This window comes from Gigantopelta aegis, chromosome 14 (assembly GCF_016097555.1).
Source record: "Gigantopelta aegis isolate Gae_Host chromosome 14, Gae_host_genome, whole genome shotgun sequence".
Taxonomy (NCBI): domain Eukaryota; kingdom Metazoa; phylum Mollusca; class Gastropoda; order Neomphalida; family Peltospiridae; genus Gigantopelta; species Gigantopelta aegis.
In genome coordinates, this window is record NC_054712.1 from 24971413 (window position 1) to 24996229 (window position 24817).

The 24817-nt window shown below is 38.5% G+C and overlaps 1 protein-coding gene across 1 annotated transcript in view; it reads left to right on the forward strand.

Annotated features, from left to right (window-relative positions):
* Positions 1-3845: 3845 nt before the first annotated feature.
* LOC121388848 overlaps positions 3846-24817 on the forward strand; it is a 51312-nt gene continuing 30340 nt past the window's right edge. Inside the window, exons 1-7 of the mRNA XM_041520364.1 lie at positions 3846-3918; positions 5755-5830; positions 7511-7552; positions 10287-10533; positions 12977-13152; positions 15979-16169; positions 17970-18132. Of these exons, the coding sequence (XP_041376298.1) occupies positions 5800-5830; positions 7511-7552; positions 10287-10533; positions 12977-13152; positions 15979-16169; positions 17970-18132 (850 nt within the window). The 5' untranslated portion in view covers positions 3846-3918; positions 5755-5799. The remainder of the gene's footprint in view (positions 3919-5754; positions 5831-7510; positions 7553-10286; positions 10534-12976; positions 13153-15978; positions 16170-17969; positions 18133-24817) is intronic.

Genomic DNA, 24817 nt, shown 5'->3' on the forward strand with positions numbered 1-24817 from the left:
GCGTGGTGCCGCACCATGCTAAAACAAGCTAGAGAAAACACTACTGCTTTATCAATACAACCCCTCTTAACTGGACACCCATGTGACCAAGTAAAAAGTCCAGTTTTTAGAGGTAACTAGTTCTGTTCTGTTGTGATAGTTTAAAAGGCACCATGGAAAATGTCTGGCTTACTGAGTGTCCAGTTTTGAGGGATTTCACATTAATTGATAGAAAGTAACTGTGTTTCTGCATTTTTTTTAAATTTAGTTAAAATTTGTTTTGTTTAAAAAAAACACTAGAGCACATTGATTTATTAATCATCAGCTATTGGATGTCAAACATTTGGTAATGTTGACATATAGTCTTTAAAAAAAATGCACCATCCCACAGAGAGGTTAGCACATACCACATCCTTTGATATACCAGTCGTGGTGAGAAATAGCCCAATAGGCCCAACGCCAGGGATCGATACTAGACTGACCACTTTTCAAGCAAGTGTTTTACCACTGAGCCAAGTCCCGCCCTCATTTTGGACTTAAGAGATAATTTGGTGGAATTTCTGCTTACCCAGAGCTAGCCCTGATGTTAGCCGTAGTTTGAAATTTGCTCAGGTGTCATTAGACAAATATTGCATTTCTTTTCCTGACCTTATTAAATGTATTTATCTAAATGTGTTAGAAGTATATAATATTATTGTAACACACAATACTGTGAGTGGGTGGGTGTGTCAAGGAGTTTGGATGGATTTGGACAATCGTGGGTGGATGGATAGCATGGATGGTGTACAACATAATTTTGTGGCAGCTAGGGCTTGAAATAGTAACATATGGCCTGCTGTTATTTTTTAAAAAGAGCCGGCCAAAGGAAATATGTCCTTGGAAGAAAAAATATGGCCAGCTGGGATAGTAGGATGCTTTTCGGATAATGTGTGAAAAATTAGAACCTCTAAGGTGTATTTTAGAGCATTATGCACTTAAATATAACAGAATCATGACATAAATATCAGATGAAGTAATCATAAAATATATTTGTATTTTGAAAAATGACCTGCAATTGTTTGGGTAGTTTTAATGAATGAATTGCTGTTTCAAGCCCTGTGCATGCAAGCTTGCACACACACACACACAGACACACACACACACACACACACACACACACACACACACACAGACACAGACACACACACACACACAAACACAGAGACACACACACACACACACAGAGACACACACACATACATACACACAGAGACACACACACATACATACATACACACACACACACACACACACATACATACACACACACAGACACACACACACAGAGACACACACACACACACATACATACACACAGACAGACATACACACACACAGACATACACACATACAGACACACACATGATGCACGGTCGGTCCAGGATTGATTTCCATCGGTAGCCCATTGGGCTATTTCTTGTTCCAGCCAGTGCACCATGATTGGTATATCAAAGGCTGTGGTATGTGCTATCCTGTCTATGGACTTTTGCATGTAAAAGATCCCTTGGTTCTAATGGGAAAAAAGTACTGGGTTTCCTCTCTTAAGGCTGTATCAGAATTACCAAATGTTTCACATCCAATTGCCAATAGTATATATAGATTTTATTTAAGGTATTATTTTAATGTCAGTGTCTTGTAATTCCGTATGGAGTGGCTCGTGTACTTTTATTCCTGTATTTTAATGTTTTTAAACCTGTGTACACATGGTGAGACTTAAATAAAAAATATCTGTCTGTCTGTCCAATTGCCAATGATAAGTAACAATGTTCTCTAGTGATGTCATTAAACAAAACAAACTTTAAACAAACTTTTTACATCTCATCTCTTCCAAAAGTTTTTTTTTTATGGACATTGCTAGGATCAAGATAGTTGTTAAAATGATATGACTTGCCAAATGTGCATTTTACTAAGTTACATGTACATGTACTTATCCGACATGGAAATTCTGCTTTTCACAGGCACCGGGCAATGGCAGGGTTCATCAAATGCACTAGACCTCAGTCCTGGCTAGTGAATTTTTTATCTGGGCTAGTGGAAATATTAACTTGTATAGTTACTATAATACATAGGTCACTAGCGAAAGCTTCTTTGAGGTTTAGAAACTTTCTGAAACATTTGTCAAACACTGTGGTCTGTCTGGGTTACAGTCACCAGACTGAGTGTACATTTTAAGACTGTCCCATGTATGTATAAGTATCGTCAACAACCGACCAGAGTCCAAGGCATTGCGTATATAGCTGCTGCATGACTTGCAAACCAATGTCCGTAGGTTTGTTTCGGTAAACATTTGTGATCTTTATTTGCTGCTGTTGGCAGCTGAAGAATTCCACTGAACACTGGGGCTTGTTTGTTTCCTTCCCCGTCTACCTCAAACACAAAAACAATGACAGCCAGTCCTCACATTCTTCTTTCTTATTTAAAAATGCTTCATTCAGACGATAATGCTTTGTAATAATGAAACAGCAGGGCTCACTCTGTGGGTAGCCACAATGACCAGCTGTGACATTTTGTGCTGACTGGCTAAAGCATTTACCCTTTTTTTTCTGGGTTTTTTTTCTTCAAATTTCAGCTGAAAAAATATGTGTGCTGAAGTTAGAATCTTATTAATGTTATAATCATTGAAATGAAACCCCTAGTACAGTAGCAGGAATGCTAGAAAGTCTTAATTGCTACATTAAAGGCTACCTGTTGAGAATGAACCTCGAGCATGCCTGTTATCAGTCAGTCAGTCTGTCGTGCTGATATCCAATGGATGTTCAATGTAGATCCCTTAATAATAATATAGAATAATAAAACAATTACTAGTCATTGTCAGCTTAGCTTAGTAACTGGTTTAACGTGTCCATATACCACTAGGGTTTCAAACACGCCTATCCCGGGTCTGACTCGGGACAGGGATAACCTAACAGAGGAGAAATTTTGAATATTAACGCCAGAAGTATAAAAAGGGGAAAATTGGGGTTAAAAAGTTTTGGCTGCGCCCTTAAAGAAAAATAACAACATTCCTAACCTATATAAATTATTAATATAATATATTTTCGGTGCTGTCATTGTCAAGATCAAGCCCATATGAACTAGGGGTTTAGTGGTGGTGGTGCCTCAATGATGAAAATCTAAATTTTTGGTTCTTCTCTGTATACCGGGTAAGTAAAGATAAAAATCTGGCTTGTGCCCCACCCCACATCCACTTGGGAAATCGTTCCTACAAGTCTAAAATTTTATATAGCAAATGAAATAATTTTCCAATAAAAGTAGTGATAGTTTTACCAATAACATCTACATCTACAGTGTACTTACACATATATCTGATACAACATTCAGGTGTGCCAAAAAAAACCTACACACAAAAAACCCAATGTTTTTTAAATTATAAGTATATTAGCTAGTTTGGATTTGGGTGCCTTTGTAAGGAAATGGATGCTGTATCCTCTAAAATGATGAAAAACAATTAATGTTACAAACAACTATATAATTTTTACTTTTTATAAAATAGATCAAACAAACATGAACCAAAGAACAATTTGTTTTAATAGTTTTCATGACTGCACACTAAATGAAAGGTACTTCATTTTCATTCTTAGTTCAGGTGTTATTAACAAAAATAAAAATCTCAACAAACAAACAAAAACCTCTGCAGTCTGCATTTGTCACGTGACTACATAAACCAAGGTTTGTTTTTCTCTCCTACTTTACAAGTATTATGTTACTCGTTAGATATTCTACAATGTAAGAACGTAGTAATACAACTTGAAAGGTTTACCTGTGTGTTTAGTCACCTGAAACTTGGTGAGTCATTGCATCTATATCACAGTGTGTCGAGGTTATGTACAGGTAATATTGTTCTTCCTGGTACTGTTTGATGGAATGTTATTTAGCTACGAAGCAGAGAGGATACACTAAGTATGTATGTTTGATATTTTATTAAGCTATAAAATGTATAAATATATGACTACTTAAAGGATATTATATTGGATAGATTGTGAAACATTATCAGGCATCAAAATAAGTTAAGAATGGTTGAGAACAGTACTTCAATCTCCACAAAATCTTATACAAAACTATACCACCTAATACAATACAATACAATACAATACAATACAATACAATATTTATTATAATATAATCTATTGCATTGTATTGTATTGTATTGTATTGTATTGTATTGTATTGTATTGTATTATAATAATTAAATTTCTGTTATATTCATTACAACGTAATGTCATCCTATTGGTCCAGACGTAGCAACAGGGCTTTGTTCATTTTTCTATGAAAGTAAAAATTATGTCGTCGGGGAACACCATATCTGATGACATCATTTTATATGGGCAAGTTGTCTTATTGAGCATTATAAAGTATGAAGTTTTAGTGTTATTATTAGCTTTGCCGATTCACACAGTTTGTGGATGATTTTTTTTGGTTCATATCCCGATGAACGTAAAAGAAATAACAGACAATCCTTAATTATATTATATTGTATCGTATTGTATTGTATTGTATCGTATATTATATCGTATTATATTAATGCAATCTAATGTATAATATATACATACAATTATCAGTACAATGATAATGATATATATTACCGGTCTCGGTGGTGTCATGGTTAAGCCATTGGACATGAGGCCGGTAGGTACATGGTTCACAGCCCAATACCGGCTCCTACCCAGAGCAAGTTTTAACGACTCAATGGGTAAGTGTAAGACCACTACACCCTCTTCTCTCTCACTATCCACTAACCAACTAACAGCTAACCCACTGTCCTGGACAGACAGCCCAGATAGCTTGGATGTGTGCCCAGAACAGCATGCTTGAACCTTAATTGGATATAAGCACAAACATAAGTAAAAGAAAGCAAGATAGATATATATTGTTTGTGTACAGTGTTATGAATGAATAACAAAGTATCTGTGTCTGTGAAGGGAATTTACAGTAATAATAATGAAAATAAAAGTGTTCTAACTTTGTTACCAGGCATATATTTTATACATACATGTTTTACCAGACACTATGTTTATTTTGATTCCTGATCATTTTAGAAACATTTTTTATTTGTAAAGTGGATGTCTTTATGACAGCTAATGACATAGTAAATACAAACATACAATTTTCTTGTTAACTCTGACAGACTCATCATGACTGTCACATGCAACTGTTAGTGTTAGTGTGTAGGGGAGGCGGAAGAACTCTGGTAATGGTCATACATTTTTTATTGCCTGTCAGTCTTCAAGCAACATAGAAATAAAGAAAGACATTGTTTTAACAGCATCTCATCTTATTTGAAACTATAGCTGTTTGGTTGATGTCACACGTTTTGAGAGGGAGGGAGGAATGGGAAGAGAAATACAGAGTGAAACAAAGAGAGGGAGGGAGAGGGAGTGAAACAAAGAGAGGGAGGGAAACAGAGAGAGAGAGAGGGAAGTAAAGATGGCGCCACACACACTGACTGACTGCTGTTAATGCTATATACCGTAGGTTATACTGTGAACTTATGACATGTCACACCTCAGGTGAGTGTTCTACCACTGAGCTACATCCTGCTTCCTTCAAACACCATTTTGCAGATATCATACACATCTACCACTCAGACTGTTAAATATGTTGAGAATGTATGTGTGTATAGCAGCAAAATTAATTTTATTGTAGGTTACATACATGTGTATATCAACTTGGAGAATCACATATAAACATTTATCGTAATGTTGCATTTATTAACATCAGTAATGTATTAATTTTCAGGCTCACTGGATTACAATGGCAGTCCTTTCCTGTTATTAAGTAACCATGTCAACTGCAGTATGGCTGTGCATTCTAAGTAAGTAACTGATTTTTAATTCACCTCAATATTTTCATAGCAATAACTGACTTTTTAAATTACTACACTGAATATTTTCATCACTATCACTCTGCCACTGTGTTTTTTTGTAACAGTTGAGGTGGCATTTATATACTGATCAGCATTGAAAACGCACCACCAGTTGATGATAACAAATGTGAATGGGTCGTATATCAGCATTAAAAATATCAATGAATAAGTACCGTACTACCTTATAGACCATGCATGACGACGAATAACTTAACAAAAATGATTGCCTGAAAACTCCATGAAACAATACCACCAAAACATAACATATTGCATGATGCATAGCATGAAAAATGTAAATTGAATGTGCAAATCATGCTGATTGGGGCTATAAAAGATGGTCTCTGAAAAGCCACTTTCATTTATGAAGTAGTCTTTGAGGTAACGTTAAACAAGTGATGGCAAGGTTGACAAGGACCGTCCACGTCCAGACCAACGATGTGTTATGACACCACGACAAGATCACCATACTGTTCGCCTCCATATTCGTGATTGAACACTATCAGCTGACAGCACTGCACCAACTGTTCAAGGTCTGCGAGGGGTTATCAGCGCAGACACTGTGCGTCACCGTCTTCGCTCTGTTGGGCTGCGTGCTCAACGACCTATCCTTACTGATCGACATTGAAATGAGCCCCTGTCCCCTGATTTATCGCCAATAGAGCATCTTTGGGAATACCTTGGTCAATGCATCTCATGTCGTCCACAAATGAATAACCTTAGAGAACTGGAAAACGCACTACAGCAGGAGTGGAATGCTATCCCCCAGAACACTATTCGCAGACTTATCGGGCCGATGAGAAGATGTTGCACGGCTTGTGTTGCTGCAGATGGTGGTCATACGTGCTATTGACTTTTCATTGTGACCCCATGTGTCTTTCATACGTAGATGAATTAAAACTAATCAATGATTGTGCATCCTTTTTTGTTTGTTGTCTTTATCAATCATCTATCTAATTCTGTTCACAACAAAAACATTTATTGCTCAGATATTCTTATTGAAATCCAAACATTTCTTGGTGGTGCGTTTTCAATGCTGTTCAGTATATATTGAGTTACCCAGAAGGAAAGAAACGATTACATTAATATTCATGCTATAACTTAAGTTACCCATAATAGTTTTGCCATAAAAACATTTGATACTTTGCATTAATTTATTAATTCGGTTAACAATGTTTTGCTGTCAAAGGGTCATTTCATGATTTGTTTACAAGCCAACACTACCTGTATGCCTTAGTCAGTGTAACATTTTCATAAGATTTAGTGCATGACATCATGTTTCCGATGGAAGCGATTTTAAAACCGTGATTTACTCAATATTGAATTAAAATTTTATTTTGGAAATATTACAGAATAAAAAGAATTCGCTACTCATGTTTTTTTAATAGTTTAAAATGTGCTGAGGTGTTATTCAAACAGATATTCTTTTTATTTACATTTCGTTTGAGCAAGAAATCCATCTGATGTAAGTGGCAAATCCTCCGAGATCAATAGAGCAATAGATCTTTGGCTCTCAAATATACACACACAAAAAAAAAAGTGATTGTACAGTTTTTAACCAAATAGAATTTATAGTACTAATTACTGCTTGAATTTGATTGAATTGCTTATTCAATAAATATTTCATTTCAGTTGCTTGCTTGACATGGAAGGAAGCATCAAACTTAAAATCAGGTAAATTTTGAAAGTTCTTTGGAATCTTGTTTAAAAAAATGTATACATCAAACAACTGGTACATCAAAGGCCATGGTATGTGCCGGGTACTGTCCTGTCTATGGGAAAGTGCTTTACAAAATTTAATATTCTTTTGCTTGTTTATGATAAGGAATAGCCCACGTACGTGGTGGTATCAGCTTTCTGCTGTCTCTTTTGACCATATTTTTAAAATAACCATATTGTAAAGTTGGCGGTATTGAAATTTCAGATTCGGTATTGGTATTTTTGGATGATTTACCTTGATACAGATACTGATACAGACCTTGTCTTTTAAGGTGTTCGAGTGCGACACGCTTGTACAGCGCACATAATTTCAATCTGGCGAGTGTGAAAAATAACACTGTAAAATAATTTTGTATATTGATTTCCACTATTTACTTTATGTAGCTGATAGAAAGACCTCTTTAATAATACCATGGGGAAAACGTGACGTGAGTGGTAGCATCCATGCAACCTTTTAATATATGACTGGTACGTATCTTTGCTATACAGATTGGAAAACACTGGTTTAATAGACATCTTGAAAGATGTAGCAAACCGATTCAAACTCATTTGCATATTTAATTTATTATTAATTACAAACAGTCCACTTTTGTAAGGTAATATACATAACATCTGATAAGGCTAACTCATTTATACTGTTCATATTTACTCTTCAAAAAAAGTAGGGGAACCTGAAATATTACTGTTAATATCAACTATTAGACCGAACATACGTTTTGACCACAGACATCCTAGTAAAGAACGTTCAGGTCTGTTTATCAACACACCAAAACACATTCCATAGCTTGCACATGCATCACACAGTTGCCCCATACACATGCGTGGGGTGTCATTCTCAATTTTGACAATTTCCAGGAAGGTCCATTAATCACTGTGGAACATTATTTCTGTCAGTCTTTTTCATTCTGTTGATCATAAAGTTATTATTGTTTTTAGTCATTTTTATTGTTTGAATTTGTGATTTACTGATTAAAAAAACGTCAACTTTCAAATTTCACTTCTGACCCCATCGTCCTTCAAGATCTTTGGTGGTCATAAAACCTACTGTAATACTGAACTACCAGTTGTAATGTTTGCCCAATTAATTCACTATTATCATATAACCATTCCCCACAGCTAATATACCTTACAATTTTGGCAATTGTAAATTCTTATTAGAGTTCCCCTACAAGAGTATAGGTTTTGAAAAAAAATGGAATTGAATTAAATAGTGGCTTCTGTGGACTATACAAATGAACTTGTTAAAATCAGCAAAGTCGGTCAAATTGTCTCAATTAGTTCATAACTGTTAGCCTAAAATGCTTACATAAGGTCTCGAAAATGGCAAACATGTAACTTTCTACTTTCTTTAAAAAAGAAATGAAATTTAAACAAAGACAATTCAAAAATAGATGGAATAATACAAAAAAGTAAAAGAAATGATAATAGGTATGTAGGATTAGGCCTACATGTAGGTATCGTTTACAAAAAAGTCTCTTTTTTCTTTCTTTTTTTACATCTCTTATTTTTCTTTTTCAAAATCAAATAAAACTTCATTTAAATATTTGTTTTTCAGCCAGAGATTAATAAATGTACATATGTTATTTATATATGTACCAAATATAATAACAGTAATCATAGCTGACTATTTAATTTTTGTTTTGTTTCAATATGTTTATGAGAAAGTCACACAGACCAAGTGACTGGAACATAATTTGATGCACAGTACTCTGTGGCATATTAACCAGTCCGAGCTATTGCGGTCAGATTATTTTTACTCTTGACAACTTGTTATGCATTTATGATGATGTCTAAAAAATGTTTTAGATTTTCTTTATTATGGCATCCCACATTTGGAATTAAATCCTTTGTAATGACAGATTTTGTCAGAGTTTGTATATATATTTTATCAACAAAATGTTGAGGAAGGGATATTGGTTGTGTAATTGTTGAATTAAAAATGTTACGTGAATGTCATTGCCTCAACCAACATTATCAGTTGAACTAATTGTAGGCCTACGTTTAACAAGTTATTTAAAAAATAAAATAATAATATGCTTGGGTCGTAGTTCTAATTGAACCATCTCTGCAGAACCAGTGGTTTTTTTTGTTCGTTATACATAATAATGAACAATGAAATTCAAGACAAGTTAATTCCTAATCTCCTACACATGTTTAGCTGCAAGTTCATCAAACCATCTAACACTGAAAAGGTATCTATAATTGTGTGCATCAAATTATCTGAATAGTACATATTGTAATAAAAAAAATTCAAATTGTCTGATGGCATCAGTGTATGTCATAATTTTATTTCTATAGCACTGTTCCTGAAATTTTTTAATAACACTATTCCTGAAAGGGAAAAGAAGTCAGACTATACTAATGAACCAAGCATGAAATTAGAAGAAAACATTGGTTTATTAGTTAATTTTTGCAACATTCTCTACATTTACATGTACCATTTACTTCATAAATTAATAATCTTGGTTTTCACTTGCCATAGCATTTAGATGAGTGCGATTTTTCACTCGCCATGGTTTTTTAAAAGCCAAGGACTGTGATACATTTTTTGTGATAACGAAGACTGTTGTTGATAATAATTAATTTTCATTCATTCATCCATCCATCCATCCATCCATCCATCCATCCATCCATCCATTCATTCAAGCATTTTTTAGTTACATGTATGTCACTCTTTTGCCTGTTTTAGAATACAATCTTTGTGAAGTAAATCGAGGCCACTACCCAAATGGCGACCACTTCCCAGCAATTGGTGATGTGGCGACTGTCTTCACTAACTGGTCTAACACCAGCGACAATGGTTTTTATCACTGTTTTATGAAGTTTACCACGTGTAACAACTGTCATTTTCGAGTGGAAGCCGTCAACGACTTTGCATTTCCTCGGTGTTACTGGCGGGATATTTTCAACCACTACAATGACCGCTGTGCTCCTGGGTAGGTCTTAACATTTTGCCGTCTCGATTAGCCTTGCTCAATACATAGTGAATACTAAACAAGTTCCCATGTGAGACTATTTATATTACAACAAGTGTGTTTTCAATCGTACATCACAATCGAAAGCAAAAGCGAGTGATATATGATTAAAAACACACAAATTGTAATATAAATGGTCTCACATGGGAACAAGTACCGTATACACAAATATGTTCGCGAATAAAATATACCGCGAAAATCCCGAACACGTTGATAGCACCACGAATTTAGTTACGCGCAAACTTATTTCCGATTTGGTAAAATATTATTTCCCTTATAATATATAGTCTTATCTCTACATGCCCAACCCATATCAGAATCAAGCAGAGGTCCGCAAGGTCACGTGATTCTGTAAACCTGCATGGTCACATGGATTTGATTGAAGTGACACACAGTTGGGTGTATGTCTGTTTTTACGTAATCTCAGTTTTGTTGTTTTCTTTGTAACTTTGAATGGAAGTTTGTGGGTACCACCAATAATTAAAAGTTATTTCTTATGATATTTGCATTTTTCAATTTTCTGTATCGCATGTGCGTGTTCCATCAACATTGACGTCTCGCTGACAGCATGGTGAACATGTCCAAGTGTGTGCGTGAAATTGTCATTGAAAAGACTTTGACAAATGATATATGGGTAATTTTGATTTTATTATCGGGTGACACCGTTGCGCAAAATGTAAAATGAAAGCCCGATCGCGAATTATTTTAGCCGTGAAAACATTTGCGTATACGGTATAGTATTTTATTTATTATACCACACATCAATGAAAAAAAGAGCACAGAATGATTTCCAAAATAACTAAACAAGACATGAAAATGCACAGATTAAAGACTGGGAAAATGACGTTGGTTACCAAATGACGTTGGTTACCAAATGACGTCATTTATCAAAATGATGTCATGTTGTGGTTATTTCATTTAGCTATTTATCAATTAAACTTGCATTCCTACGCCACACACCTATCAATGAAGTTTTACACAAACAATATTATAAACATATTCAAGGTTAACAAAATTATTAAAATATAAATTTTGTTAAATTATGCTGCTAACATTAATTATAAGAATTGACAGCAAGTATTTTTCCGATTTAAAAATATGAATTGAAAATACCATTTGCACACTTTTTGCGTGAAGATTTATACGGAGTTTTACTGTATGACATATTCCTCAATGTAAAAAGATGATAAATATCACGTGGGTATCTCTTCCACATCAGTGTGCATTTTATAATGCAGGTTTTAATAACAAAATATCAATCTAAAACTAACCAACTTGCATTGATATGATGTCTTATATTACCAACGCCGTATTACTCCCCATGTTAAATTCAATGACGTCATAGCCCATGCAAGACACTTTTATTCCGCATGGGCTGACGTCATGGAATGGGTCTGTCTTGCATGGCTAGGGATGGGAGAAAAATGTTTCTTGACCAGACCGGAGGCATCAGTAAGGAAGGAATATCTGTTTAACCACACCTTATCACATTTTAAACTCAGGCTATTTCGTGTAAAACATTTAGTTAGCTTAACATTTAGTCAATACTAAGAGAGGGAACACCCTAGTGCCTCACAACTGGTACATCAAATATCATGGTACATACATGTATGTAATGTACTGTCCTGTCATTGAGAAAGTGCATGTAAAAATTGCTCAGAAAACAAGATCTCTTGCCATCTTTATTTCAGAATTTTGAGGGAAGCGTGCCCCCCAAACATCCCTATATATACCACTCCCTTTGGGAGCTCAGCTCATTTGCATTCAGCAATCTCAAATATTAGTATTCCTTATAAAAAATCCCTTGCTACTAATGAAAAAATGTAGCGGGTTTCCTCTCTTAGATTATATGTCAAATTACCAAATGGTTGACATCCATTAGCCAATGATTAATAAATCAATGTGCTCTAGTAGTGTTGTTAAACAAAACAAACTTGTATTTTAGGGAATATTTTGTGTTAAAAATTTTGATTAGCAACAGTTGATAATTGATTGAACATTTATTAACAACTACAAATTAACATTTTAGAATTGTGTAGCGATTTGTGGAACTTGTAAAAAGGTGGGTTTCCTCTCTAAGACTATATGTCAAAATAGCTGTTAATGAATAAATCCAGGGAACATTTTGTTCAGTATCGCATTTCGATTCGATTCGCTACGCATGTTTCAGAATTCGCTACACAATTTTAAAACATTAAACAATAATTGATAATAAATTTTCATTAGATTAGAAATATCGCTAATCAAGATTTTAAAAACAAAATGTTCCCAGAAATCAATGTGCTATAGTGGTGTCGTCAAACAAAATAAACGTTTAACTTTGCAAAAAGCAATACCGATTTAAAAGCTTAAGTAAAAATAGTGAAAATACTATTTATAAATTAAGGTTAATGTACATTTTCAGATGCACGTACCTGCACATGTTCGACCCAGATTATAAGAATGAAACGGGCCGATCCTACAGCCAAACGCCGTGGGCGCAGAAATTCCAAACCGAGTCGAGCAAACTGTACATCATTGTGTGCTCGAACCACAGTACTGTTAAAGATGTCAAGCTTAAAGTTAGACTGCGGGTCATGGGTGAGTGGATCTTACAGATAAAGAGATTATTACCCTTGTGTTTTTATATTAATGGTATTATACAAGCCTCTGGTGAGCATAATACAATTTTTTGAATCCTAATATATGATATTGACGATACCAAAAAACACGAGGGTAATAATCTCTTTATTATATATTCTCAGACTTAATACAATGTCTTTTTGTAAACTGTACACGCAACTTTAATTCCCGTCTGCCATTACTAGATATTCAAATGACGTAAGAATATGTGACGCGGTGTCTTTTTGAATAGAAATGGAAGTCAAACTTAAATGACGTCATTTGGGATATCCTTACATAAAAATAAACTAGTGGTTAATGTTTTTTGTTTTCTGAACGCTAGACAGCTTTCAATGTAAGGTTGCTATGGAATTGTTTTTGAATGGTCACTATGAATATGGAGTGTCACCGTAGTATGTTTGCTTAAATGTCAATAAACATAGTGCTGTGACCCCGATTAATTTACATCGCATTTGCAAAGTTACCAAATTCTGATTACACTGGATATGCTAACTAATATGTAATAAATAAAGATTATTATATGAGCTTGTGTGTCATACTGATTTTACAAAACAAATGTCAGGATTCTTGTATTGCCGGAGTGAGAGCAATGCATGAATCCTGACACGAGTTTCGTAAAACCAGTACGATTCACAAGTGAGTAATAATTTTTTTATTATTCATATTATCCATAATATTATTTTTATGAATAACAAGCTAGGACCATACAAAACATTTCAAATGTAACTAGAAAGAGATGACGAAATGACATCATTTTGGTAAGCGTTTACACAGAGCTAAGACTGGGAAAGCCGCATTAATTTTAGACGTCACTTCCCAAAATTACGGTATTAGTTGTGCGCGTGAAATCATTACGACACATGTCATAAATGTGTCATAACCTATAGATACCAGGTAATGTATGGTAACCTGTATATGGGTTACCAGGCACTATACTTAGTTTGATACCTTCCGAGTTTGCTGCCGTGGATACGGTTTTACAGACTTACATAGTTTTTTTGATAGCTAAATTTAAATATTAAATACGTAACATGTTCTTGTTTAGAATATCAATGTCTGTATATTCAGTGTGTTTGTGGTCATCCTATTGGTTTGAGTAACTAAAACTTCATTTTATTTCCTAATATATATATTGAGGTAAGCTTTCTGCTAGAAAATAATTTGAGGATACGTAATAAGATCAAACCAGATGTACCGATAAGTGCCCCTACTAGATGGTTTGAAATGTTTTGGAATTGAATACCGTATTTGACCGGAAATAAGCCCATGTCTTTGAATAAGCCCACCTCCGTTTTGATAGCATTTAAGAAATTAGGCCCTCATTCGTAAATAAGCCCACCCCCAACTTCGTCACCTTATAAATAACATGAAATTGCAAGTTTGCTCAAAGTTCATTTAAAAGGTCATACCTCCTGCAGATAATTAAACACAAATGTAACACAATATTTTACCACCAGTGAGATTTAGCAGTCTAACAATAACAGTGTGTAACATTGTTTTCAATTTCATGCCTGCAGTATTTCTCTGAAGTATCCAAGCCAAGTATGAACTAAAAACCAGTGTCTATTTTTACCACCACACTGGGTCAGTTAATGCTAATTAAGCAAATACCGTATTCTTTGGCTAAGAACAATGACCTTAGATTGACAATTCTTTGCAGTGTAAGCTAGCTGCCCGTGTCAGAAACGTGTGTATAGGCTATTGAGTTTGTTGTTAATTGCTGTTGTTTTAAGTCTTCTCAGCATTAAATTTTGGATGTAAATAAACAGCACTGGTAAGTAATTGTAACATAGGTGTGTTTCTGATAATTAGATACTAGTAAAAAAAAAAAAAAATTAATTAATAAACAATTATTATTTATTAATAACAAATGGAACACTAATTAATAGATGTGCTACTGAACGTTTTTTGTTTTTTTCCTAGTTCATTTAAATATTGTTATTTATTTTAATTATTATTATTAAAATTTTTTTCAACAAAACTGGCCCCTTGTCTGGGAATAAGCCCACCCCATGCCAAGCTCACAATGAGTTGTCTTGGCCCCCTGGGCTTATTTCCGGTCAAATACGGTACTTCCTTTCATGTACTTTAAAAAAAAATTAAACAGCACTTCTTACCATAATCTTCTTAAAAATTATAAATATGTATCTATTAATTTCCAAGATTTTTGGGCACGTAGTTCTACCTTTCACATCCTTTGGCAGAAACCCTGTGAGATTAACTTCTGCTTGCACCAGTTTTCATCATGTTTGATTGAAAAGCAGTTTATTATGTCCGACAGTTTCCAGGGCTCACCCTGTCCAATGTCATATTAGCCAATTGCTAATTTTTATATGAAGTGGCTACAGCATTTAACGTTTGGCTAATACACTTTTCTTTAAATTAGTCATTTTAAATAATTTTCAAGGAAATACTCTGTATATAAGAAAAGTGGCTAAAACAAACTTCTTTCCAGTGTAAGCCCTGAGCAATTAGTTTTAACTAGTCATTTCAAAATGACAATGCTTTAATGCAGTCGTCATTACTTTGAGTACAATTACTTACATTGTATGTTAAAAACCAAACTACATTATCACAGTATACAGTAGAATCTTGTTGGGTCGAACTCGGAAGGGTCGAATACACCACAACGCACGAACCAAAAATGAAGTCCCGAGTTACACTTACACGATGTTGACTGAATGGTTTTGTAGAACTGCCCGATGGGTTGAACACTTTCTTGAGCACCGGAGGGGTTCGAGTCAATGGGATTCAATTGTACATATATTTTTCATTATCATTTAGAGAAAAAGATGAACATACGTGGTTCTGCCTATGACAGTCTAACACAGAGATACATCCATTCTCCATTTTTCCCGCAATTTTACACGGAAAATGAGGAGATCTACATATATGAATGGACGGCCATGAACAATGACGAATTTATTCATCTCACCTTCGATGACTGGCTGATGTCTCCCCAATCTGTTATTTGGGTAAGACTATTAACACATTCACATGTATTCTGTCCCCACCCCTTGCCCCCATCCATATAATAATTATTACAATATCATTACACTGTCTCCTTTATACATGTGACAGGCATGTGATTCTTCCACTAATTGGCGGAATTCCGCTTATTAAACATTTTTCATGCCCCCAGACCCCCCTAGTCATCTCGTGTATTCTGCACTCGATTACGTGTCTTCGGCACGCATGTATCATTTTCAGCTTTTTTAGAAATGTTTCAGCCATATGCTGATATGAGGGGCGGGAGGTAAAGCACTCGCTTGATGCAAGGTCTGTTTGGGATCGATCTCTGTCGGTGGGCCCATTGGGCTATTTCTCACTCCAGCCAGTGCACCACGGCAGGTATATCAAAGGCTGTGTTATGTACTATCCTGTCTGTGGGATGGTGCATATGAAAGATCCCTTGTTACTAATGGAAAAAATGTGGCAGGTTTCCTCTCTAAGACTCTCCTCTCAAATAGCCGATGATTAACACATCAGTGTGCAGTAATAGTGTCATTAAACAAAACAAACTTTAACTTTCTAGATATGATATTTAACTCTCTCTTTTAGATTGCTTGCACTCGCCTCATACGTGTACTTGCCCAAAGATTGAATTTGGGGTGTTTATGCATTCACATTTCATTATTGTGTTTTTGTATGTGTTTTCGTAGCGATGCTCATTGTCTCATCTTTAGGAAGTAAAAAGACAAGATATAGGTATTATGTTTCAGGCGGTGCCAGTGACTTGGACACATCACCCATTTAGCTTGTTATGTTTCAGGCGGTGCCAGTGACGTTGACACATTACCCATTTAGCTTGTTATGTTTCAGGCGGTGCCAGTGACGTCGACACATTACCTGTTTAGCTTGATATGTTTCAGGCGGTGCCAGTGATGTCGACACATTACCCATTTAGCTTGTTATGTTTCAGGTGGTGCCAGTGCCGTCGACACATTACCCATTTAGCTTGTTATGTTTCAGATGGTGCCAGTGACATCGACACATTACCCATTTAGCTTGTTATGTTTCAGGCGGTGCCATTGACGTCGACACATTACCCATTTAGCTTGTTATGTTTCAGGCAGTGCCACTGAGGTCGACACATTACCCATTTAGCTTGTTATGTTTCAGGCGGTGCCAGTGACGTCGACACATTACCCATTTAGCTTGTTATGTTTCAGGCGGTGCCAGTGACATCGACACATTACCCATTTAGCTTGTTATGTTTAAGGCGGTGCCAATGACATCGACGGTGCCAATGACGTCGACACATTACCCATTTAGCTTGTTATGTTTCAGGCGGTGCCAATGACGTCAACACATTACCCATTTAGCTTGTTATGTTTCAGGCGGTGCCAATGACGTCGACACATTACCCATTTAGCTTGTTGTTTCAGGTGGTGCCAATGACATCGACACAGTACATGGTTAAAGATTCGCGTTAGTTCCATCTGATATGTATTGAGCCAGGCCAATCGAAAAGGCAAAATGTACAACAATCCATGGCTCGAACATAAGAATTTGTCTCCACAGCAATTTAAAAAATAACTGATGTCAATTTTGAGCCTGCCTATGGCAATTGTTTTTGTAAAGTGACATTTGCAGCAAATAAACATGACTGAAAAGTGAAATATTGGCAGATAATATATCTATTTTGCCATTGTTGAGAAGCTGTCAGTGATGCTCTCTACCTGGGGCAATTTATATCTCAACGATGGCAATTTATATCTCAACAACGGCAATTGCCGCCGGTACTGTCATTGAGTTTCTTTGATTGTTTGCAGTTTGAATATGCTAACGTTAAGGGTGCAATTTACGGAAGCAGTGCTCGTCCTGTGGTTTATTCTGATGGAAACCGACTGAGAATGCGTTTCAGAACAGGCTCAACCCTGTCCTCGGACAATCGCCAGTATATGGGCTTCAAGGCTACATACAAGTTCTTTAATCGTAAGTTTGTCAGTAAAGTTATTCATTCATCAGTATATGGACTTCAAGGCTACATACAAGTTCTTTAATTGTACGTTTGTCAGTAAAGTTATTCATTCACCAGTATATGAGCTTCAAGGCTACATACAAGTTCTTTAATCGTACGTTTGTCAGTGAAGTTATTCATTCACCAGTGTATGAGCTTCAAGGCTACATACAAGTTCTTTAATCGTACGTTTGTCAGTAAAGTTATTCATTCACCAGTGTATGGACTTCAAGGCTACATACAAGTTCTTTAATCGTACGTTTGTCAGTGAAGTTATTCATTCACCAGTGTATGAGCTTCAAGGCTACATACAAGTTCTTTAATCATACCTTTGTCAGTGAAGTTATTCATTCACCAGTGTATGAGCTTCAAGGCTACATACAAGTTCTTTAATCGTACGTTTGTCAGTAAAGTTATTTTTTCACCAGTGTATGGACTTCAAGGCTACATACAAGTTCTTTAATCGTACGTGTGTCAGTGAAGTTATTCATTCAGCAGTGTATGAGCTTCAAGGCTACATACAAGTTCTTTAATCGTACGTTTGTCAGTAAAGTTATTCATTCACCAGTATATGGACTTCAAGGCTACATACAAGTTCTTTAATCGTACGTTTGTCAGTAAAGTTATTCATTCACCAGTATATGGACTTCAAGGCTACATACAAGTTCTTTAATCGTACGTTTGTCAGTGAAGTTATTCATTCACCAGTGTATGAGCTTCAAGGCTACATACAAGTTCTTTAATCGTACGTTTGTCAGACTTGAAGTTACGTTTTCAGTAAAGTTATTCATTCACCAGTATATGGACTTCAAGGCTACATACAAGTTCTTTAATCGTACGTTTGTCAGTGAAGTTATTCATTCACCAGTGTATGAGCTTCAAGGCTACATACAAGTTCTTTAATCATAAGTTTGTCAGTAAAGTTATTCATTCACCAGTATATGGACTTCAAGGCTACATACAAGTTCTTTAATCGTATGTTTGTCAGTAAAGTTATTCATTCACCAGTATATGAGCTTCAAGGCTACATACAAGTTCTTTAATCATACGTTTGTCAGTAAAGTTATTCATTCACCAGTGTATGGACTTCAAGGCTACATACAAGTTCTTTAATCGTGCGTTTGTCAGTTAAGTTATTCATTCACCAGTGTATGAGCTTCAAGGCTACGTACAAGTTCTTTAATCATAAGTTTGTCAGTAAAGTTATTCATTCACCAGTATATGGACTTCAAGGCTACATACAAGTTCTTTAATCGTATGTTTGTCAGTAAAGTTATTCATTCACCAGTATATGAGCTTCAAGGCTACATACAAGTTCTTTAATCATACGTTTGTCAGTAAAGTTATTCATTCACCAGTGTATGGACTTCAAGGCTACATACAAGTTCTTTAATCGTGCGTTTGTCAGTGAAGTTATTCATTCACCAGTGTATGAGCTTCAAGGCTACGTACAAGTTCTTTAATCGTACGTTTGTCAGTGGATTGGTTTGACTGCCAGTATATGGGCTTTAAGGCACCTCACCACAATTTGTTGTAGCAGCTCAATATAGTCCAGTTTAGGAAATAGTTCCTCATAATTATTATTATTTTTTTTTTATAAAATTCTCATATGGTTTTTAAAATCTTTTTTGCTGATTACACGTAGGTTGACCTCTGTAGTATTTAAATACCCCAGTCAGCTATTCTGGTACAAGACACTTGTATTGTATGGTGTCACCTTTAGTCACTGCATGATAACAGTTTTGTGTTTTGCACAAAACATGCAATGGCTTTGCTTGCTTTGAACAATCAGGATATATTCAAATTCCATACTTCAAAATAAATTCTGGTGGAAACAATGTTGGGTGGGGGTGGTGTTCACAGATAACCTGACATGCATGTAGAGGATACCAAATAAGTGGCCATTTGTAAACAACAAATTGTTTAAAAACATATCTAACGAGTGAAAGCAAGTACAATACATTTTTAAATGAGTTGTTAGATAAATGGTATCAAACGATCACGGATATAGTATTCTATTTATTATCAACCTACAATTACTGTGAAAATTCTTGGAATCTGGTGAAAATGTAAACATTTATGATGCCATGGCCTAATTTTACCAGTGTTTGAAGACATCAGCTGATGTACTCATTTACCGTATCAGAAGTTTACTTCTGTGAACTTATAAATAACCCATAGTAGCTCAATCATAAATGCAAGAAAAACCAAAAACCAAATGTTTTTGTCTACGAAAGTTCATTTCATAGAGTATTTTGGAAATATTCAAAATGTATTGATTAATGTAAACAAAGTTATAATAGAAGTGATGTCAACAAAGAACACTAAGAGGTTTTTTGTTTATTCAATCATGAGTTATAGTGTTTGTGTTTTTGAGGTTGGAATAGGGAATGTTTGTTGGCCAAACTATTATTGACGATATAAAAATTTGTATTAGTCTTATTCAACTTACTGTACTAGCACAACAATAATGCTATACAACCTGAGTCATCTCCTCCACTGCAGAATTGTCTTCCCTTGCCAGATGTATATCCATATCTGCGCATGGGCAGACCATCGTTCTCAATTTTGCAAACTTTTCGGTTTTTCGTTAATTGTCTCACGTGAAACATTTTATTACAGTGTATTTTTGTTTATTTATTTTCCTTAGCCCTTACCAAGACATACGTTGTTTTTGGGATAATTGGGGTTACGAATTATTTCGGAATGTCTGACACAGCCTCATCGGGTTCAACCGCGACGTTGACCGTGTGTGCCAAAGCCGGCTGTGGCAAGCGGCTTTCCCGGTTCGACTCGCACTTGTTGTGTCGGTCCTGTAGGGCCTGTTCTTTTGACCAACAGTGCGAGATTTGCGCGACATGGCCTTCGTCCATTTGGACGAAATTTCGTCGCCAAGTCAGGGAGGCGGACAGGAAGAGGGATATTTGTAAAGGAAATGGAGAGAAGATCGAGGAGGCAACCGCGGGGTTGTCCTCCAATCGGAGGTGCCGCCGGCTTCCGAGAAGTCTGGGGGCACTGTGGGTGGTAGGGTGGTAGGCGTAAGAACGCCTCTTCACACCGCCATTCGGATGGCGTTGCTAGTGGTTCAATGATGCCGGCCAGCGCCACTGGTTCACTAAAATTCTCTGTTTCGGCTGAAGCAGAGAATCGGTTACCTGTCGGGGAGGCTGCTCCGATGGAGGCACCTGTATCTCCGACGGCGAAGGTGGCGTCAACACGGGTTGTGCGCAAGGAGGCTGTGGTGGCTTCGGCCGCCGCGATTCCCCTTTTTTCCCATCCTGTGGATGGAAGCCGACTGGAGCGGCTCCAGTTTGATGAGTCGGGTGGCTCGAGGGTGCCGTCCCTCCCATCTGTTACGGACAGGGGTGTTCAGTTGACGGGGCCGGCATTGGCTAGCGCCGTGTCAGCCTCGGTCGGTTCGTGTTTTTTACGAAATCTGACGTTCCGCCCGTTGCAGGGTGAAGCCGTGGGGATGCTGTCGGGGGCGACGGATCCTCACTACACACTGGGTGCAGGACTCGTTGAGTCCTCCCTATGTCTATGTTTACCCGGAGGTGGCCGGTTCCTCCGGCTCCGGAGGTTCTGCCATTGGCTATGCCGGGTGTGCGGGAGACGGCGTTTTTTTTAGGCACTGCTTTGCCTACCTCGTCGGACCGAGGTAGAGGTTCACGGCAGTACCCTTCGTAGAGGTGGCAGGAACCTTTGGTTCCTGTAGATTCTCAGGGTCGGCACGGAGGTTTTCAAGAAAGTTTGTTTGAAAACTTTCTCTTGTGGCTCTGCGCTACGACGCAGGTGGGACTTGTGTCTCAGCCTTCGACTCCAGCCATGTCGGCTGTTCCGCCGCTGCCTGGTTTTCCAGCGCGGTCGGTGCCTGTTTCCACCCATGATCATTTTGGCGATGCGGGGGTGATGCATGGACGGAGGTTTGTTCCCATCCCTTCCCTTCAGGGTCAGCCACGGTCTTCGGTGCCGCCGGTTTTGAGGGAGGTCTCTTCCGAGGAAGATTTGCCTTCCGGTTCCGGTTTGGAGTCGGGAGGTGTTTCGGATGATCCGGATTGCCGAGCGGCGGGACTCGATGCCTCTGTCCCACCTGCAAAAGATTTCGATTATGCAACAGTTCTGCAATTCGTAAGTAACGAAGTCCGACTTGTATGCGCTGATGCTTTCCCAGCGGAGGTGGCTGTTCCCACTATTCAGGGCTGGTGGTGGAGGCTCTGCAGCCGGAGCTTGGTTTTCCGCTTGCCCAGGAGGCACATGCATCCTTACTGGAGATTGATACTTTGATCGCTGGCACCGATCGTATCATGGGAGCGGTGGTGGAAGAGTTTCCGGCGGCTTTAGCCATCGGGAAACTCTTATCCGGTACGAAGCTGGTGGCCCCCACTTCGTACCAAACGTTGGGCGCATCTTTCCTGAACCATGCTGCGGTTGTTTCTGCTCGGGTTAAGACTGATTGTCATCCGGCGTCTGTCGTACGTGTCGCCATCGGAGACCTAGAGATGATGGAGAAGTTATCGAAACTTCTCTTTCAGGTGAACAACCATCTAGGTCCCTTCCTTTTTGGGTTGGATAAGGCTGTGGAGAGTCTTCCCCTGATGGCTCAAAGTTGTTTGGTGGCTGCCGCGAAGGCGTCGCATCACATTGCCCAGATGTCTGGGCGTTTGTGGACAGACAATCTCTTGTTGCGACGCGATCATTACTTGTCTGGGCTACGGGCTACCGGTGTTGTGAAAATGTATTTTCGCAGCCGGTCAGTGAGGAAGACCTTGCTGTTTGGGTTGGACTTCGGCCTTGTCATGGATAAGGAGTCTGTCAAGTTCGTTCCCCTGCCCCAGCCTGGTAACGCTCATAAGCGCCGTTCCGGTGCTGCTGCGTTTTGCCCGCCTTCCTCCAAGAAACCAGCTTTTCTTGAGGGGATTCAGAATCCTAAGGTTTCTGCTCCTACTTGGCAATCTGGGACGGCGCCACCCCCCGTCAAACAGAATCGTGCTCATCTGAGGGCAGCATGTTTTCGGGCTACTGCTAAGGGCATGGCACCTAAGAGTGGTAAGCCTCCGGGGTGAGGGTGTTGCGACAACCGGCAACTATTATCGGAGGTGCCGTTAGCAGACGTTCCCGTGGGTGGCAGGTTATGTCATTTTCTGCCACAATGACGTCTCCTGCCAGACCTGGACCCATGGGTTCTGTCGGTCGTCAAGGAGGGATATCGGATTCCCTTTTCTTCGGCTCCCCCTCTCACTTCTTCTCCCCAGATGCCTCAGATATCGTTGTCCGACAGGCGGGTTCTGGTGGAAACGATGATTGCCGAGTTTCTCGGCAAGGGTGCCATCTACCAGGTGGAATTGGGCTCCCGGGGGTTTTACTCCCATTTGTTCTTTGCCCAAAAGAAAAATGGCGAGTGGAGACCGATCTCAACCTCAAGCCGCTGAATGCATTCGTGGTCGTTCCTTCCATGAAAATGGAGACGGTGCAGTCTGTCCGGGCTTTACTCCAGGTTGGGGAGTGGGCGGCGTCAATCGACCTGAAAGACGCCTACCTGCATGTTCTGATTCATCGGGATTTTTGGAAGTCCCTGCGCTTCCTATTCGACGGCAAAGCTTACGAGTTTTGAGTGCTGCCGTTCGGATTGGCCACGAGTCCTCACGCCTTTACTCGTGTAGTCAAGGCTGTGGTAGGCCGTTTGCATTTGTTGGGCATTCACATGCCCAACTACCTAGACAACTGGTTGATTCCAGCTTCGTCTCAGCAGGCATGTCTGACAGGCATGAGTCTGATCATCGACATGATACTTCGCTTGGGATTTATTCCCAATTGGGTGAAGTCGGAGCTGGTGCCAGCTCAGGTTTTCACGTATCTCGGAGTTGTCTTCAACCTTGTGGAGGCATCCGTTCGACCGACCGACAATTTCATTGTGCTGGCTCAGCGTCTTTCTTGGGAGCAGCGCATTTCGGTGCGCACACTGCGCGGGTTGTTGGGACATCTCGAGTCGTTGGCTACATTGAATGTGCAGTTCAGACGATTCAAGAGACCTCTCCAGTGGCATCTCTCACGTGTGTGGGACGGCCGCTGTTGGGATACGTTGATTCCGGTGGGGCCTTGGTTCATGCAGACGATCCAAGAGTGTCTGGTCGACAAGTGCTTGTCCCAGGTCATTCCCTTACACCCTCTTGCTCTGGAGTTGGTCCTGTTCACCGATGCTTCCCTAGAGGGGTACGGTGCGCATCTTGGGGATCAACATCTGTCAGTTGTGTGGAGTGCCTTCGAAAGGAACATCCATATCAATCTGTTGGAGATGGAAGCCTTTCGCCGGGCTTGCCTCCAGTTGCGGAGCATTATTCGACATCGTCTAATTTTGTTGAGGTGCGACAACATGGCAGTCGTCGCATACCTCAATCGTTGGGGTGGCACAAAGTCCGAGTCACTGAGTCGCAGGGCCTTGGAGATCCAGGAATTGTGCGATCAGTGGGGGATTGTGTTGACGGCAAAACACATTCCCTCTTCAGTCAACGTCTTGGCGGATGCCTTGAGTCGTCGTTCACCTGTCCAAACAGAGTGGATGTTGCACAAGGTGGTTGCAGGTAGGGGGAGTCCACAAGTGGATATGTTCGCGACCAGGCTGAACCACCAGTTACCGGTGTTTGTGTCACCGGTTCCCGATAC